A 14417-nucleotide genomic window follows, 5' to 3' on the forward strand; every position below is an offset into this window, starting at 1 on the left:
TTCTTCAAAGAGAGAATTAGCACAGGATGCCCTTAATGCCTGCCTCCCTTCCACTTGGCACATGGCTCTTAACCCCCCAGATTTCATTGCCCTGGATGCATCTTAGAAAGATGGCCTAGAATCATCTTTATGTAGATTGCTCATATCCTCCCCACAGCTCTCCTCCTTGCTGCCCAGAGCCTGTCAGCTCTCTACAGCCTAGCTTAGGTCACACCTCTTCCAGCAAACTCTCCCTGCCACCTGATCCACTCTGATCTTCCCTCCTCTGTGCTTCCACTCTTTGGGCCATACTGCTCACTAGGTGCTGCCAGTATTCCATCTCCCCTAGACTGGAGCCTAGTTACCGACATGCAAGAAAAACCTTGGAGCAGAATTGTTGAGTTAAGGTGACATGGAGGTAGTCAAAGGGGTGTAAGATGCTGCGATTTCAAAGCTGAAAGAACTTTTGAAAGTCTTCTGTTTCTACCCCTCAGTGTACCAATCCTTACAGTTAAACCAAAGCCCAGAAAGGGCAAGTGACTTGCCCAAGGTCACACAGCAAACGTATTAAAGAAAAGAACAGAGACCTGGATCCTAGTCCCTGATTTATCACTGACTGGTTGTGTGAATTAGGACAAATCATTTCCTTCTTTGAGCCTCATTCTGTGTAATGCTAATAACCTATGAATCTAGAAACAATCCTATAGTCATTTGCTAAGGTCTTGTTTGAAGGTCCCCTGTGAAGGCCCTCATTGGAGAAGGAAATGGCAACCCACTCCAGTGTTCTTGCCTGGAGAATCCCAGGGACGGGGGAGCCTGGTGGGCTGCCGTCTCTGGGGTCACACAGAGTCGGACAAGACTGAAGTGACTTAGCATCAGCAGCAAGGTCTTGTTTGAAGGTCCCCTGTGAAGGTCCTCTTCTTAGTTTAGTAAGTTTAGTTAGTAAGATCTGGAGCCTGTTGTAAGTAAGAAATCTCCTGATGACATCTTAGGTGCTTTCAGAAGTGGTACCCACAGATAGAAATTCTCAAACCCTGGGGTGTCTGATTCCTGAGATGGCCCCATCCTGCAGAATGTGTAGGGCCTGTGAACATGTATGGCAGCTTGCTCATTAGTTTAAAGTGTAAGGGTATTCAAGCAAAGGTTATTCTATCCTTGGCTCTATTTCCAGCCACAGATTGAGCCTTGATCCCAGCCCAGACTGAGTCTCAACTCCAGCCACAGACTGAGCTCTAATCCTCAGACGCTACTATGGATCAAGCCCCATTTCCATTCCCACCTAGAGCCCTTAGCCAGGGTGAGCCCCTGATCTGGTCGCTCGCCAGTGCAGTCCCAGGCTGAGCCACATGCATGTATGACGTCAGTCACGTTGGGCACCCATCCCCACTTCTGTCTGTGGAATGAGAACCCGCCCAGTTCCTTGACTCCCTCTCCAGTGCTCTCTCCTCTGTCAGCTCCTCTTCTTTGTGCTCTTCCTTTGCCAACTGTACCCCCTCTCCTAACTCCCACCCCCACTTTAAGGTGTACAGCTGCTTCTGTTTTTTCATCTCTCCCTCCATCCAATCCTGACTTCAGGAGAGAGTTGGTTATCAGGCAAAACCACTAGCTCTTCTACTTCCAAGGTTTATGTATACTATGGGAATCAAAGTTTTTGGTCCCAGGTGACAAAACCTCAGACCCCAGAGGCAGGGTGGGGCAGGAAAGGAGCTTCCCTGCTATGACATGGTACAGATGGAGTCAGAAGGTCAGGGCTCCGGTCCTGGCTCTGCCTCCAGTTCCAACTGTGACCCACGGCAGGTTGCCTTTGTCTGCCCTTGACTTTTCCCAGCTGTAGAGCAAGACGGTGGGAGTCAAACAGATAATCTTTGAGGACCTTTCCAGCTTTAACATCTCATGATTCTAAGACCCAAAGATGCTATTGCCTTGGTTCAGGGTCCGCTCTGGCCTTTGGAAAAGGGAATTGGGGGAGTGTGGGTCTGCAGCCTGGTACCCTTGCCCTCCAAGGAGGAGTAGATAGACAGACATCCACTGAGAATCAGACACCAACAGAAAGGGCCTAGAGGGCCTGGGACAGTGGGTACAGAGGGCTGACATCTGGCTCCGGTCAGACCCCTCTCTGCCTCTATCTAGAGGTTCTGCACCTCTCTCCCACCAGTAGAGGTCTCTGTCTCACTCACTCGCTTGCAGGCTGTCGAGCAGACAGAGCTGGGCAGCAGCTGTGCAGTTGTTCCAGCTGTTGCACCTGTTCCAGGGCTGGCCTCTCAAGTTCCCCCAGCCGCCGGCCATGGCACCAGGCTCTGGGAGAGAGACTTTGAATCCTTGGACTCCAAAAGAAGAGGACTGGCATGTGAGCAGTGCTGCTGGAAGGTGCAATGCAGAGGTCATTGCCAGCATCCCTCTGCCTCTGGGCAGGATCTCATCCCAGAGAAGCCTGTTTCATACTCTTTTACCCATACTTATAGTCAGGATTCTTCCTTTATCTCAGCTAAATCCTTCCGTTTGCAATTCAAACCCATTTCTTCCGATCCTGTCCCTTAGGGGATGGGCATTCCTATGAGAAGCTCCCATCTACCTGGATCTGAAGACTGGCATTGGAGTTCATGCTGGCAAAAATGAATTATCTTAGACCAGGCTCAGGCTCTCTTTGGAACTGTGTCCATATCTGTAAAATAGGGGATTGGACATAATCTCTCAATCCCTAACTTTCTAAGATTTTGTGTGTTAGTCACTCAGTGTGTCCAACTCTTTGCGATCCCATGGACTTAGCCTGCCAGGCTCCTCTGTCCATGGAACTCTCCAGGCAAGAATACTGGAGTGGGTTGCCATTTCCTTCTCCTTCTAAGATTTTTTGAACCTATAAATGTATTAATACATGTCCATGGAAGAAGAGAATGTAAATAGAGAATGTAAAAAGAGAATGTAAATGTAAACAGTTTCTTCTCTACCCACTGACCCTTGCCAGGCAACTGAGCTGTCTTTCCTGGTTTGCTGACTCTCTCCTTTAAGGTCCCTCTATGCTCCTGAACATTTGTCATGTGCCAGATAAGAATTCAGGTTCAGAGAAGCCAGGGTCCTTTCCCTAGACTGCACAGCTCATCCACTGAGGAGCCGGGGTTTTTACTTCTGATTCCCTTAGGAGGCCTCCCTCATTGAGTGCCAGTACCCAGCACAGAGCTTATGTCTCAGAGAGGAGCAAGTTTGTTGGTGTGAAAGGGAACTATAAATAAATAAAGTACAGCAGAGTGGGCATGAGGGAAGAAATGTAAACGTTCTCACATCCCCATGCAGGCTGGCTCACTCAGGTTTCCTGAGTTCTTGCAGGCTAGGGTCAAGCCAGTCGCAGTTCCAGCCCCAGGTCCACCTGGTGCCCTTCTCTTGGTCTCATCCTGCCTGTTCTGCAGCCCGGAATATTCTTGCTGTCTTTTCTGCCTCCCCTTGGAAGAATTCCCAGCAACACTACCCACTCCTGACTACTCCTTAAGAGATCTTGAGAGATCTTAAAAGACCATGAGAGTCTCAAGGCAGACAGTTGGGATGACCTTGGATGGGACAGCTTGGAAATTTGGACTTACATGTGAAGATCATGAAATCACTCAGCCTCATACCTTCCTGGGCTCCTGGCTTTTTTGTACATAATGTTTGGTGAATAGTTTAGGAGTTCAGATGATGAGAACTGGAAAGGGGAGGTCCAGGGCCAATTTGTTAGGCGGCAAGGTCAAAGTGCCCAAAGAGATTTGGCTCTTCTGTCACAAAATGAAGTTCTCTTTTTGTTGAAGCAGGAGGTTTCCAAGATGAAGGACCAGCAATCGCCTCCTCCTCCAGAACCTCCCTTAACTCCATTCTTTCATCCCACATTCATTTACCAAGCACGGATTCTGTGTAGGCTCTGCACAGAACACTGGGGATACAGAAATGTATGCCATTGGCCCTTGCTCTCAAGAGACTCACAGTTTAGTAAGGAAGAGAAGTCCATTCAAAAAGTACTTCTAACCTAGTATGATGCAAATTGTGGCAGAGGGCTGAACTCAGTCTGTAGGACTGCCAGAAAGGACTGGCAAGTGGCCTGGGAGCTTGGGATGGCTTCACAGGATGGCATTTAAACAGGCTTTGGAGGATGAGGAGCTGGTCCAACATTGGAGATGGAGAATCACATTAAGAGCATGGGTTAAAAAGGTACAGAAGCATGAAGAAGCAAGGGTAGGGGCTGGGTGGGGATGGGAAGAGTGAGAAATTTAGCAGGAGGATGTGAGGCTTAAAAAAGGGCCACCACAGAGAGTTCTGCTGAAAAAGCAGGTGGGAGCCTGCTCATCATAGGCTGGAGTGACATGATAACACTGTAACAGACAGCAGAGACTGTCTGATAAACGTGAGTGAAGTCATTCAGTCGTGTTCGACTCTTTGTGACCCCATGGACGGTAGCCTGCCAGGCTCCTCTGTCCATAGGATTTTCCAGGCAAGAGTACTGGAGTGGGTTGCCTTTCCTTCTCCAGGAGATCTTCCCAACCCAGGGATCAAACCCAGGTCTCCCACATTGTAGGCAGACGCTTTACCATCTGAGCCACCAGGGAAGAGCCCTGATAAACGTAGCGACCTTGAATTCAGATTAGGTCAGCGAAATTCAATCATCAGGCTAGGTACAGAGATTCGGCTTTGGCCTAGCCAAGTGGGTGTTTCCTGCAGGGAGAGGAGCTAGCACCCAGCACACCCCAGCCACCTTCAGGGGACTACCTGGACCACAGTCACTCCCGCCCCTGTGCCTTTGCATGCAAGTTCTTCTCTGCCCGACTCCACCTTGTTAACTCCTTCCAGATCCAGTTCAGGCATCTGCTCAGGGAAGACTTCCCTGAAGATCCCATGCTTCTGCTGTTATGGCATTTGCCTGACTGTATGTATTATATCTGTCTTCTTCATTAGGCTGTAGCTCCTTGAGGGTGGGCACTATGTCTTATTTAGGCATGTACCAGGTCCATGGGCACGTATAACTTGATATACAAAATGCTCAGTACATGAATAAAGGAACCAATGTTACTATTACTAATGATAACGAAACATCAAAATTAATGATAACATTTACTGCCTATGTGCTAAGAACCCCACATTCACTTGGTTATTCAGGCATGAAACCCCAGTCCCACCCTTGACTGCTCCTTCACCCTCTCCACCCTTATCAGTCTGTCTGAAAGCCTACCCACTGTACCTAGTAGGTAGTCCTCAAATCTGTATTTCTGTCCCCCAGCACTGCTTCTGCCTGGCTCCAGGTCAGCATGATCTCAGAAGAGATGACTGTAACAACCTCCTGTGGTCTCTCTGCCTCCAATCTTGAGATCTAGAATGTTTGGCCTTAGTGGCAGGTACCATGATGTTCTGGGTACCTGGGGGTCTGCCCATAGGATTCTGGGAGTAAAAAGAATAAACTATGAGAAACAGAAATTGTTAGGGTAATTTGGGGTCAGCAACAAGGTCTGCTTTTTCTCTCTTTGTTTTTAGTCTACCATTTGGCTGAGCATCTAATATGTAGCAGGCATTAGTCATATTATATATGTTATTTGACTTAATTCTGCAATAACCCCCCAAAGGTCAAGATTATCACTCAACCATTTGACAAATATGGAAACTGGGGCCCGAAGTGTTTAAATAGCTTGTCTAAATGCACGTCACAAATAAAGCCAAATTCAATTGGAACCCCAGCCTATCTGACTCTGAAATCAGAGTTTGGGGACTATATACACACTGGGTGAGGGGTATGAGACCTGTCCCTGTTCTTCTCTGTCTCTCTAAAGTCTAGAACAGCTCCAGTCATCCTCCTCAAGCAAAAACTTCCTCCACTCACGTCTTCCTGGATTAGACATCACTGCTGGGGGCCATTAACTCCTTAAGTCCCCTGCGAGAAGGAGCAATTGGTCCCCAAGTTGGAGACAGAGATGATGGGTGGTCTGAGATGTGGTGGCGGGGTGCCAGGGCCGGAGTGGGAAGACCACAGAGGACCACAGAAAGGAGATGAGAAGGGAGGGGATGTGAGAAACAGACTTTGCTCCTTCTCTGTGTCTCTCAGGATCGGCTGCACTGGCTGCCTGGGCCTCATCCTACCCTGTTTGGAGCCTCTGTGAGCCTAGGTGTACAGAACCATCAACATATCCTGAATCATGGAAGCTTGAATGATCAAATCTTAGAATCACAACATCATGCAGTTCTAGAAGCTTTGTTGTCTCATGATATGTAGGCTCTCAGAAGCTTGGAATTCTCAAATCTTAAGTCTTAGAAACTTAGAACCTTAGAGTCTTAGAATGTTGACATCATGGATTCATAAACTATCTGTACAGAAAACCTGTGAAGATCAGAGTTCATGCCCACTTCTTATTTTGAAGATGGGAAAGTGAGGCCCAGAGAAGGGAAGCAAGAGTCTTCCTCAGCATCACACAGTGAATTCATGGCATAAGGAGCTAGAGCCCCTTACCAGCCAAGTGCAAGGATGGGGCGAGTGCCAGAGCTGCACGACGGAGGCAACCTGCAGTCTTGCCAGTTCCTCCTCCTGCCTGGTTTGGTGTGGCCTTGGGCACTCACCTCCCTAGAAAAAGAGGGAGCTCCAGGCAATGCCACCCTTCCTTGTGCTTCTCACCTTGGAGGGCGTGGTGGGGTGGGAATTGTAGCTCCTGGGGTTGAGGGACAGTTTGCCAGGCCCCCCATATTCTTAGCTGCTGCCAGGTCCATCAGTGGGGGGCAGGCGCCTCCCGACCTGGGCATGGGCTGATACATTCTCTCTGTCTTCATGCTCTAAGCAGGCGAGGGGATGGAGAGGGGGTGCCAGCTGGCACAGGGGCCAGGCTGCAGGGAAGATGGAACAAGATTTCTTCAACAGCAAGGCTAAGTCCTAAGGCCGCAGCAGTGTTGCAATTGCGCCCTTTCCTGGTAGGGGGAGGGGACTGAGAAAGAAAGACATTATTCAATCCTTGGAGAGTTGGGCTGGCTCTGACAAGCACCCCAGCTGGGCCTGTGTCCTGCCCTCTTTGCCAGCGGAGGCTGAGAGATAAACACAGCTCATTTGATACGGGCCAGCCGGGGCCTTGCTGGGAATGGGATCTGCTGTCTGATCCCCCCTCTACTTTGTGGGGCTGGGGAGCAGATGGGGAAACCAAGCCGTGGTCCCCAGTGGCCACCGAAGCACAGACCCTGAGGGCGTCATGGCCATGGCCTCAAATCTTTGTTCTGGGAAACCCAAGAGACACAACAGAAGCAGTGCAGGGAGCTGAGGAGGCTGCTCTCAGCTTCTCACAAAGGCAGCTTTCTAAAGGTTAAGAATGGCCCTTAGCTCCTGTCCTCCATTCCAGCCCACCCTCAACGTGGAGGGGGAATTCCTGTCTCGAGGGCGAGCTGCTCCTGCTACTGTACTGCTTTCGACGCTCTGCGATTCTGCAGAGTTTAGGTGTCTAAGAGAATGTTTCAGAAAGTGTGAGACTCTAGAAAGTGTGCAGGATGGAGGCATGGAGAGCAACCTCTGGATTCTAGATTAATAGAGGACCAAGAAAAAAAAAAACTCCAGTACTTTGGCCACCTCATGCGAAGAGTTGACTCATTGGAAAAGATCCTGATGCTGGGAGGGATTGGGGACGAGAGGAGAAGGGGATGACAGAGGATGAGGTGGCTGGATGGCATCACAGACTCGATGGACATGAGTTTGAGTGAACTCCAGGAGTTGGTGATGGACAAGGAGGCCTGGGGTGCTGCAATTCATGGGGTCACAATGAGTGGGACACAACTGAGTGACTGAACTGAACTGAACTGAACTGAAGAAAAAAAATTTGGGAAAGGGGGATGGTGGCCAGTGGGGACAAGAAACGTCTAGGCCCTGAGTTTGAGCCAAAAACCGTAGCAGGTGAGGTGGACTGCAGGGAAGTCTGCTTGGGAGCATGGGGTCCTGGGTTCAAATCGATAGCTGGGTGGCCTCAGGCAAGTCAACTTGGTCTTTGCGGCTCCTCAGTTTTCTCATCTAGTTTTCTTACAATTAACAATGGTAAGTAACAATCCCAATGACCCTGCAAAAGTGCCTTATCCTCTTGAATCTGGAACAGATGATAATGTCCATCCAGAAGGGTCATTGTTACCATAATCGTCATAATTATAGCATTCAACTATGTGTCAGGAACTGGGCTAAGTGAGCGTTTTCCAAGCATTATCCAATTTAATTGTCAAAACATTGATGCTAATAAGATAAGTAATTTATATAAACAGAATATCATCGATAAACATTGGTTCCTTTCTCCAAATTTCAATCTCATTTAATTTAGTATGTCTTTATGGACACTTAGCTTGTTCTGGGCCTTCCAGATTCCCCCCTAAAAGAGCTTAGATTATTCTTTATGTGATGGAAAGTTTTTTGTAGAATGATAGCATCCCTTCTCTGTCGCAAAAATCACGAGGTACCTGTATGCAGGAGGGTTGGCAAGGGTTAGGGCCAGAGGCAGAGCGGCAGGGTAAGGAGGCCTCAGCCCCCAACACGGAGCCCTGACCTGGGGCTGAGCTGGTGAGGGGTGAGGACACGAGATTCAGGACAGAGCTCAAAAGACTGGGCAACTGACTGGCTATGGAAGGACAGAGGGGTGGAGGTCTCAAGAAATCAGGATTGCAGGAGAGATCCTTAACCCACATAAGGAAATAAACTATTTCAATCATTCTTAAAAGCATTCATATACATATTGACAACATATCAATATGACAACATATCAACATATCAATTGCTTGTATCAGTTGTAAATCATTTGTAAATATTATTTGTAAATCATTACAAAAACAATCAATTGATGTGCAAGTCGCAGTACCATTGACCATTTTTAAGGATATTTTAAAAGTCAGTTTTGTAACAACCTTTCACTGGGCAGCACTTTGTTTTCCTGATTCAAACACTTAACTGTCAGAGCTCACTGAGATATAGGGACACAGCATAGTATGAAAGCAGGAAAGCTGCTGTCAGTAGCTTTATTTGAAAGATATATCCGTGGCCCAGAGTGTGTGTGTGTGTGTGTCTGTGTGTGTCTGTGTGTGTCTGTGTGTGTCTGTGTGTGCGTGCATAGGCGGGTGAGCAGCAGGGGGCAAGAGAGGATGGTGCAGAGGTGTAGTAAATGAATAAGCCAAATGGGACAGAGGAAAGGGAAGCAAGCGTGACTGTGAGAGCAGAAGGAGCCCTGCTCTGAGAGTCAAGAGGCTCCGGGTGTCATCCTTGCTCCATGACTGACTTCCTGTGTGTCCTAAGAGGTATAGTGTGGCCTCTCTGGGCCTCAGATTATTCATCTAATTATAATAACTAACATTTCTACCACAGTTTAAATCTGTAAAAGGCGTGTTCACTGCTTGATCCTCTAACCACTCTGTGAGAGAAGTGTCAAAGTTCGGAGAGGGCCAGTGACATGCCCAGAGTCACACAGCCAGTCAAGCTGATACTGAAACTCAGTCATTCTAGCCCCCTGACTAGGAGAGCATGTCCTATGGATTCTCTTTTGCTTGAGTGTTCCGATGACATCCTTCCTAGAGCCAGAACGAAGGAGGGATGAAGCAGGGACTCCGGGCTGGAGCCTCCTGGGACTCACAAAGTACTGGTTGGTTTGCCAGGCCCAGACATGTTCTGCCTTTTCCATGGGAAGAGATACTCCCCCGGTGAGAGCTGGCACCCCTACCTGGAGCCTCAGGGTCTGATGTACTGCCTCCGCTGCACTTGCTCCGAGGTAGGTTCCTCTGGCCTCATGTGACGGTATGTCTGGGAGACTGAGGGAAAGAGGACAGCCTGACTTTGGAGTGGAGGGTACTCTGGAAGCAGGCCCCCATAGAATTGGGACCTATCGGCAGCAGCTGAGGGACTTGGGGCCACACCACTTCACTACTGAGTATCAGGCATGGGCATACAGGCCTACTGTGGGCCTCCCAAGAGAAATTGCACAGTGGATCAGTGGCTGGGCTGGGATGAGCACACGGACCTCCCCCCTCTCACCCAGCCTTCTTTCCTGCTGCCACCAGCCTCCCGTGCCTACACAGCAGAAGGCAGAGCCTTCCTGACCTGACCCCCTAATCCTTCCTTTCCTCCTGCTTTCTCCTCCAGCGGCCTTTCTTGCCGCCCAGCCTTAGGATGCACGTCCCAGTGCCGCTGGTCTAAATGTTCGTTCTTTCCAACTTTGCACAAATGACACCTCCACCAATAGCTTTATCTGATCCCTCACCTGAAAGTATTTTCTTCTTCTGGGAGGCCACATAAGTTTCTCTGTCCCTTTCTCCTGATCACTGTCAACCAAGCACAATGGTTGTCTGTCTGTCAGTTACTGCCCCTCCTCCATGGAGCTCTGGGAGCAGGTCTTCCTGGGTACTCACTCTTGCCCAGGTTGGGGTCTTGCTGAAGGCTGTGCCAACTAGGGCAGAGACGAGATTTTTTTTTTTTTTTAATGGGAGGCTAATTACTTTACAATATTGTAATGGTTTTTGCCATACATTGACATGAATCAGCCATGGGTATACATGTATTCCCCATTCTGAACCCCTCTCCCACCTCCCTCCCCATCCCATCCCTCAGGGTCATCCCAGTGCACCAGCCCTGAGCACCCTGAGAGACCAGATTTTTTTTGTAAACCTCTGTCCTCCCAGCCCACCCCAACCCAGCACCCTCCACAGGACCTTGTATAGCCAACTAGGTGGGGTAAATGAAACCCGTATGGGGTCCAGAATTCCCAGGCCAGGTGTGGGGCTGGAGGACGGGGAAGGAGAGAGTGATTGAGGAGGCTTGGATCCCCTTGGCCCTGGATCAGCTGCCGGAGACCAGCCTCACTGGTGTGAAGTCCAGAGCTCTGTCTGTCCAGGTGCTGGTGCTGGGAAGGGGGTACCTAGTCCCAGGTAGGGCCAGCCCCTTGGACCCCTCTTTCCCTGCACAGCCAAGGCTGTGAGAGCCTCCCTTGTTAAAACAGTCCTCAGAGTGGGAGCAGGGAAGACCTTCTGAGGAAACACCAGAAGGTGGAGGGGTGTAGGCCAGCCCCTCTCCTGACCCTGACCACGGGGGTCTTAGTCCTCTGGGGTCTTTTCCTCTGACTCCCCACTGCTTCTTCCATGTTGGCCCCTGGTCAGACCTGATGCCAGTGGGAGCACAACCCCCAATCCCTGCTTCCCCTTGGTTTCTTAGCACATCTGAGGCCAATCAGCCTTTTCAAAAAGAACTTTGTGAAATATAGCCAAAAAACAAGAAGGAAACCATAACAGAAAATTCCAGACATATCATGCGGTCCAGTTGACCAAGTCCAAGTTTTGTGATCAGTGGAGCTAATTCATTTCTCCCTCCCTGGAGTTCACACATACACAGCTTCCTCACCCCAAGGGGCTGCAGCTGACATCCCCAAAATACACTCTGAATTCCTTCCTTCTTCCCATCATCATCACTTCCCCTAATCTAAGCCACTTTCCTCTCTCACCTGGGCTGCTGTGTGAACATCCCAGTCTCCCTATACCCCTTTTCCCTTTTTTAAACCTTTTTTGGTGTTGACCACTTTTAAGGTCTTTATCGAATTTGTTACAATATTGCTTCTGTTTTAGGGTTTTTGGTTTTTTGGCTGTGAGGCATGTGCTATCTCAGCTCCCCCCCAGTTAGGGATCAAACTCGCACCCCGGCATTAAAGGCAAAATCTTAACTCTTGGACTGCCAGGGAAACCCTCTTCCTGTGCCCTTTCTAATCTGTCCGCTGCAAGGCAGCTCAAAGGATCTTTTCTGAACATAAAACTAATCATGTCATTCAGAAGCTCTTAAAACCCTTCAATAGCTTGTCATTGCACCTAAAGAAAAATTCAAATTGCCCGCTGTGGGATCTACCCCATCTGAACCATCTGATTTCTGCCTTGTTCTCCAACCTCATCTCCTACCTGCGTCAATGCTGCAAACTCATTCCAACTTGCTCCTCCACTCGGAATGTTCTTCCCCCAGATCTTCCCAGGAATGGTTCCTTCTCATCTCACAGTGCACGACATAAAGTTACCTCCTTATGAGGCTTTCTCTACAGCCGTTTCTAAAATAGTCTAACCTTGTTAACGCAATCACGTTACCCTGTTTTATTCCTGTTATAAATTTAACATCTGACATGATCTGGTTCCTACTTGTTTATTTTTTATAGTCTGTCTCCTTCTCCGCTAGGATGGAAGCTCCGTGAGAGCAGAACTCTTGTCTCTTGCTCACTGTCCCCAGTGCAGAAGAGGACATGGCACCCAACTGCCATGCAGTAAATATCGAGTGAATGAATGAGGCCCTGTTCCCTCCACCTGAGGCATTTCCGGCATCACAGAAAGTGCACAGACCTACACAGTGCTCACCTGCTGTGTGTCTTAGGCAACCTCTCAGAGGCTCTTTTCTCATTTTGAAATCGTGAATAAAAATACCACTAGGGTTGTTGAGAGAATGCAGTGAGATAATACATTTCTATATAACATAATGCCCCTAGTAGCCATTCAATAAGTGCCCCTAATTATTAAAGGCCCATTTATTTTAGAGAGCCGGCAGCCCGAGAGGTTCCCCCATCCCTGGGACTCTCCAGGCAAGAACGCTGGAATGGGTTGCCATTTCCCCCTCCAATGCATGAAAGTGAAAAGTGAAAGTGAAGTCACTCAGTCGTGTCCGACTCCTAGCAATCCCATGGACTGCAGCCTACCAGGCTCCTCTGCCCATGGGATTTTCCAGGCAAGAGTACTGGAGTGGGGTGCCATTGCTTTCTCCGAATTATTCAAGGCCCATTTATTTTAGAGAGCCTATGATAGAGATGCTAAAATGTTTGAATTTATGAGTTACACTGCAGTGGTTAGATTTTTATGATTTTGCATCTGTACTCCTTATACTCACAAAATTTGTCTTGTAAAACCTGTTTTGGGGGGCAAGTTTGATAAAATCATTAGCCCTCGCTGATACACCTTAATGTTACATATTTGAAATCATCAGAACCACTTGAATGCTTCCTCCATGAAAGCTGTATCTTCAGTAGCTGGAATAGTACCTATATAAAATAGATGCTTAATAAGCAGTTTTTATATAAATAAATAGAACCTCATTTTCTTCGATTAAAACAGAATAATGACTTAAAAAATAAATAAATAAATGCCCCTAGTAGCCATTCAAAAAATGGTAGTTATGATTTTCCTGAGAGATACCCTTTGACTGCTAGGCCTCATGCCTAGCCCCCACCACCACCTTTTGTGCCCTGGGTATTTCTACCTTACTTCCTGCTGCATCTCACTCATCATCTCCATTCCTTGATACCTTCAAGGCCAGAATCAAGAGACAGATTCTAACTCTTCAGATACTAAAGTTCCTTGCATTCTATCCTAGTTTCTCATCTGAAGGGCTCCATTCATGCTCTGGATGTTTATCCAGCACCCCTGGGTCCCAGGCCTCAGGAAGGCCGCTTTTAGAGCTCAGACAGATTCTGTGGACTCTAGGATGCCCTTTAGCACTGATTAATCCTTGTGATCACCTCTGGCCATTTTAGGAAGCAGTGAGCCCAGAAGGACTAAGGCCTGGTCCAGGGTTCTCCATGGGGCAGGAAGCTGCTTTGGTAGAAGTGTTTTGGGGGCTCTCAGGTGGGCCAAGGGTCTGGAATCTCACTCGGCAACTTCAAAGTTTAAACAAAGCTGACTCCAGTTGACCAAGAAAGAGACCATCTCTCCTTCCCCTGCTGGTTCTCATTCATTCACTCATTCAGACTTCAGCAGGCACTCGCTTGGAGCAAGGCCCCGTGCTGACAATTCCGAGATGAACATAATGAGGTTTTGTTGTTGTTCTGCTGAACAGAAGAGACAGATGTACTGTTACAACCCAGGGCAACACCTCTTAGAGGAGAAGGGGAAGGTGTGGGCTGCCTGAGACAGGCCGACAGACTGCCCGGGAAAGCCTCCAGGGGGGCCTCTCCCTCCAGCTCTTCCACGTCTGCCCGTTGTCCTGTGCACGTTTCTCTGCCCCTTCTCTCTCCTTTGCTGTATTTGAAAAAGCCTAAGAACTTCAGGCCCTTCCTCTGGTTCCAGTCCCAAGGCTGTGTGTGGGATCACCCACACCTCTCCGAGACTTAGGGAGCAGATCACAGAGCCCTGAGTCTTCTCCTCTTCCCTGTCACCTGCCTTCATGTGTCACAGTCCTGCATTAGCCACGAGGCTCAGATCCAGAGGTAAAAGAACAAAGCCTTGGAGTTAAGACAGCACAGTCAAGATCAATGTTGAGGGACTAATCCGGCAGTCCAGTGATTGAGACTTGCAATGCAGCGGGTGTGGGTTCACTCCCTGGGGAAGCTAAGATCCCGTGTACCTCAGGGTAAAAACCCAAAACATGAAACAGGAACAATGTTGTAACAAATTAAATAAAGACTTTTTAAATAGTCCATATGAAAAAAAAGTCTTTAAAAAAAGTCAATGTCAAAATAACCCAAGTCTTTTACTCGGATTTC

At 48.5% G+C, this 14417-nt stretch overlaps 1 protein-coding gene across 2 annotated transcripts in view; it reads left to right on the forward strand.

The window, feature by feature from the left end:
* Positions 1-14417, forward strand: part of CHRDL2 (chordin like 2) — a 35181-nt gene that overhangs the window by 2225 nt on the left and 18539 nt on the right. For both annotated transcript variants that reach the window (XM_018059349.1, XM_005689975.3), the window contains exon 2: positions 9580-9692. In XM_018059349.1, the coding sequence (XP_017914838.1) occupies positions 9580-9692 (113 nt within the window). The remainder of the gene's footprint in view (positions 1-9579; positions 9693-14417) is intronic.

This window comes from Capra hircus, chromosome 15 (genome assembly GCF_001704415.2).
Source record: "Capra hircus breed San Clemente chromosome 15, ASM170441v1, whole genome shotgun sequence".
Classification (NCBI taxonomy): Eukaryota; Metazoa; Chordata; class Mammalia; order Artiodactyla; family Bovidae; genus Capra; species Capra hircus.